Source organism: Myotis davidii, unplaced genomic scaffold (assembly GCF_000327345.1).
Source record: "Myotis davidii unplaced genomic scaffold, ASM32734v1 scaffold901, whole genome shotgun sequence".
Classification (NCBI taxonomy): domain Eukaryota; kingdom Metazoa; phylum Chordata; class Mammalia; order Chiroptera; family Vespertilionidae; genus Myotis; species Myotis davidii.
Window position 1 is genome coordinate 282839 of NW_006291427.1, and position 4559 is coordinate 287397.

General features: G+C 44.9%; 1 protein-coding gene across 2 annotated transcripts in view; it reads left to right on the forward strand.

Moving 5' to 3' along the window:
- The first annotated feature begins 3424 nt into the window (after nt 1–3424).
- The window catches only part of LAMTOR4 (late endosomal/lysosomal adaptor, MAPK and MTOR activator 4), a 3652-nt gene continuing 2517 nt past the window's right edge, over nt 3425–4559 (forward strand). The window contains exons 1-2 of one of the 2 annotated variants that reach the window (XM_006764667.2): nt 3425–3543; nt 4443–4523. In XM_006764667.2, coding sequence (XP_006764730.1) covers nt 3541–3543; nt 4443–4523 — 84 coding nt within the window. In that variant the 5' untranslated portion in view covers nt 3425–3540. The remainder of the gene's footprint in view (nt 3544–4442; nt 4524–4559) is intronic. The other variant, XM_006764666.2, reaches the window with a different exon arrangement.

Here is a 4559-nt window from a genome sequence, read left to right on the forward strand (position 1 = left end):
GGCTTATAAACAGCAAGCATTTATTTCTCACATTTAGGGAAGCTGGGAAGTCCAAGATAAAGGCACCAACAGATTCAGTGTCTAGGGAGAGCTCACTTTCAGGCTCATGGATTGCCATCTTTTTGCTGTGTCCTTACGTGATGAAAGGGGAAAAGAGACTGTGGGATCTCTTTTATAAGAGCATTAATACCATTCATTAGGGCTCTATCCTTATGACCTAAGCACCTCCAAAAGTCCCCACCTCCAAACACCATCACATTAGGGATTAGGTTTCAACATATGAATTTGAAGGGAAACACAAACATTCAGTCCACAGCAATTATCAATATTTTTAAACTTTTTGTACTTCTCTCTATCTCATCCCCCTCTCTGTGCTAATAGTAACCATTATTCCAAATTTTATTATTCCCTGGATCATTATCATTTTGAGATATATTTCCCTATTGTGAGTATGTGTGTGTATGTGTATGATCTCCCTAAATGATACATTATTTAGTTTTTTATGTTTTTGAACTTGGTGTAAATGAAACTCTGCTTTATTGTTCTTCATAGCACTTCTCACCAATTAACATTTATTTTCTTATTTATTTATTGTCTTGGTCACCCTCTCCCTCACAGCTCCTTGAAAACAAACAAAAATATGTCTTGTTCTTACTATTGTATGTCCAGTTCCAAGAAGAGTGTGTGGTACATAGAAGGTGCTCAATGAACATTTGGTCAATGAAATAATGAGAAATTTTGCTTTCTATATGACTAGTATGATTCAAGCTCTTTGTGAAAATGAAACAATTCGAATGATGGCTAATAAGCATTGTCCTGCTAAGAGCAAGAAAAATGAGTGCAGGAAATTCAGTAATAGTAAATGTAGATTAAAATAATAGGAAACATAGTTGGCCTGTGGAGCGATGGAAAAAGCATCAGCCTCAACGTTAGCAAAGTTAGACTGGAATCTGGCTCTGACACTTGCCAGCAATGTCCCTTAGAGCAAGGCTCAACTTCTCTGGAGTTTCCATTTCCTGGATTGCAAAACGAGAATGCTATTACAGGATATGTAATGTGAAGGTTAGATGAGTTCATGGATCAAATGCTCTGAACAATAAATTATACTATAAACTGTCATCAATACTAAGACCAGGAAAGGCTTTGCAAAATAAACATCTCCACAAAACTCTCTCTTTACATCTTCCTCCAGTTTAAATTTTATATTATAAACATACCTTCTTTTTAAAAAGGCAACTTCGCTGAAACTGGTTTGGCTCAGTGGATAGAGCGTCGGCCTGCGGACTGAAAGGTCCCAGGTTCGATTCCGGTCAAGGGCATGTACCTGGGTTGCGGGCACATCCCCAGTGGGAGATGTGCAGGAGGCAGCTGATTGATGTCTCTCTCTCATCGATGTTTCTAACTCTCTCTCTCCCTTCCTCTCTGTAAAAAATCAATAAAATATATATTTTTTTTTAAAAAAAGGCAACTTCTCTAATTAGCTGTCTCCTTAAGCAATAGTACTTTATTATACAATAAATTGTATAATTCAGTTGTTATTATGTGCACAAGGTTGTGCAATCATCATCACTATGTAATTCCAGAACAGTTTCATCACCCAAAAGAAACCCCATGCTTATTAGCAGTCACTCTCAATTATCCCCTCTTCCCAGCCCCTGGCAACCACTGATTTGTTTTCTGTCTAATTTAGATGTAAAGAGAATCACACAATATGTGGCCTTGTATGTGTCTGATTTCTTTAACTTAGCATAATGTTTTCAATGTTTGTTCATGTTGTAACATGTATCAGTACTTCATTCCTTTTTTACAGTGATAATTTGCATTTATGGATATGTCATTTTTAATTTATCTGTTCTTTTGTAAAATATATTTTATTGAGTTTTTACCCAGAGGAAGGGAGAGGTAGAAACATCGATGAGAGAGAAACATCGATCAGCTGCCTCCTGCGCACTCCCCACTGGGTACGTGCCCACAACCAAGGTACATCCCCCTGACTGGAATCGAACCCTGGACCCTTGAGTCCGCAGGCCAATGCTCTATCCACTGAGCCAAACGGTTAGGGCTTATTTATCTATTCTTATGTTTAGGGATATTTATATAGTTTCCATTTGGATGGTATTATAAATGATGCTGCTATAAACACTTGAGTATAAGTTTTTGTGTGAACATACGTTTTCAGTTCTCATGGGTAGCTGTCTAGGAGTGGAACTGCTAAGTCATACAATAACTCTGTATTTGATTTTTCTAGGAACAGCTGATGTTTTCCACAACAGCAGCATCAATTTACAACCCCACCAGCAATGTATGAGGGCTCCAATTTCTCCACAACCTCTCCCAACAAGTACTTGTTTTATTTCTAGCATCATCCTTCACTTTACCTACCAACACTGCCTCAGTCACATTAGTATTGCAACAGGTCTAGAAACTATTTAAATTAAAACACAACATTCCTACGTGACACCCATATATTTAAAAAGTGGTCCAGCCCTAGCCTGTTTGGCTCAGCCTGCAGAAGGAAAGGTCTGGGGTTCAATTCCGGTCAAGGGCAGGTACCTGGGTTACAGGCTTCATCCCTGGCCTGGGGCCCTGGTCGGGGCTCCTGCAGTAGGCAACCAATCCATGTGTCACATCAATATTTCTCTCTGTCTTTCCCTCTCTCTTCCACTCTCTCTAAAAATGAATGGAAAATATCTTCGGGTGAGGATTAAAAAAAAAAAAAAAAAAAAAGGACTCCAACCTGGCCAGCATGCCTCAGTGGTTGAGCATCGACCTGTGAACCAGACCACGGTTCTATTCCCGGTCAGGGCACATGCCTGGGCTACCAGCTCTATCCCCAGTGTGGGCTGTACAGGAAGTAGCTGATCAATGACTATCTTTCACCATTGATGTTTCTCTCTCCTTCCTTCCTCTCTGAAATAAATAATATATATATATATTTAAAAACACTCCAAAGTACTGTTTCTAATTTTTTCTGGCAGAAAGTATTCAGTATTGAAGCTGTGTTGCCCAGCGGGGGATTCAATTCACCATCACAGGGCTCCTCACAGAATCGCAGGAAGAAACAGTTTTGGGAACAAATCCTTGTATTAAACAGAGAGCTGTCTGGAGTAAGGGTAAGAGTCGCAGTTGAATAGCTTTTCACATGCATGTCACGTCCTTTCACTTGCTGTGGTCACCCTCGTGGACAGTCTAGCGCAGGCAAAATATCTCTAACGCTCAGCACACCGGGTCCCATTCTCCTCCCTCCGGCCCCGCCCCTCCAGGTCCACTCCTTCGCCAACACTTCACCCTCCTACTCGCGCTCAGGATCAGAGGGGCGGGGACATGGGTGTTAAAGGGGCTCTGCGACCAATCCGCGTGCGTCTGGGAAAGCCCGATGACGTAGCCAAGCTCCAATCCGCATTCTGGGGGTGGGGCTGAAGTCCGACAGGCGCCACGCAAGGCAGGGGGAGGAGACGCCCTGGTGGAAGCACGTGACCTGGGTCTGGAGCCGGAAGCTTCCTATCTGGTAGGGAGCGCCCCCCATCACCTAAGGCAGCGATGGTGAGTGAGGGCGCATGCGCCGGAGGACGCGCTGGGGGCTCCTTGTCCCTGTCCCCCAATCTCTTTAGTTGCCCCTTCCTTGGCCGGCAGTCTGTCGTCACCTCCTATTTGCCCCTGGACGGAGAGGGATCGTTGAGGGCTGAGGAGGGATCTGTGGGAGGTTGTGGTCTGCGGAGGAGGAGCTGGCCACATGGAGAACTGGAAAGGGGGCAAGAGAGGCCAGTGGGGCTGCGGACGCGTCGCGGGTGGGAACGGTGTGGGATGTGAAACAAGGGAGCCCAAGAGCAGGGGTGAGGACACATCGAGGTTCAAGATCAGTGTTGCCCTACCTGGTCTGGCTCAGTGGATAGAGTGTAGGCCGGCGGACTGGGGTCCTAGGTTCGGTTGGGGTCGAGGGCACATGCCCGGGTTGCGGGTTGCGGGTCGGAGCCCCAGTAGGGGGCGTGCAGGAGGCAGCCAATCGATTCTCATCATGGATGTTTCTATCGCTCCCTCTCCCTTCTCTGAAATCAATAAAAATATATTTTTAAAAAGAAAAATGCCATTCTTTTATATAGATATAGATTGATTTCAGCGCGGAAGGAAGAGAAACATCCAGGATGAGAGAGAACCATTGGTTCAGGCATGTGCCCTTGCCCGAAATCAAACCTGGGACCCTTCAGTCTGCAGGCTTGACGCTCTATCCATTGAGCCAAACCAGCCAGGGCAAGAAAACACCATTCTTTAAAAAAAACAAATCCTTGTTGAAGGCCATGTAAAGGGAATGGGAAAAGGGCCTGGAATGGCCCTGGCTTGGGAAAAAGAACGTCTCAGGCAGGTCATGAGAGACTTGGGTTGCAAGTGAAGAGAATTAAGGCCATCCTCCTAGCAATGTTTCTGATTGCATCTTTACCCACTAGACTTCTGCACTGACCCACGGGCTGGAGCGAATTCCTGATCAGCTCGGCTACCTGGTGCTGAGCGAAGGCGCAGTGCTGGCGGTGCGTTCTGGGCAAAATGGGGGGGGGGGGGGGGCC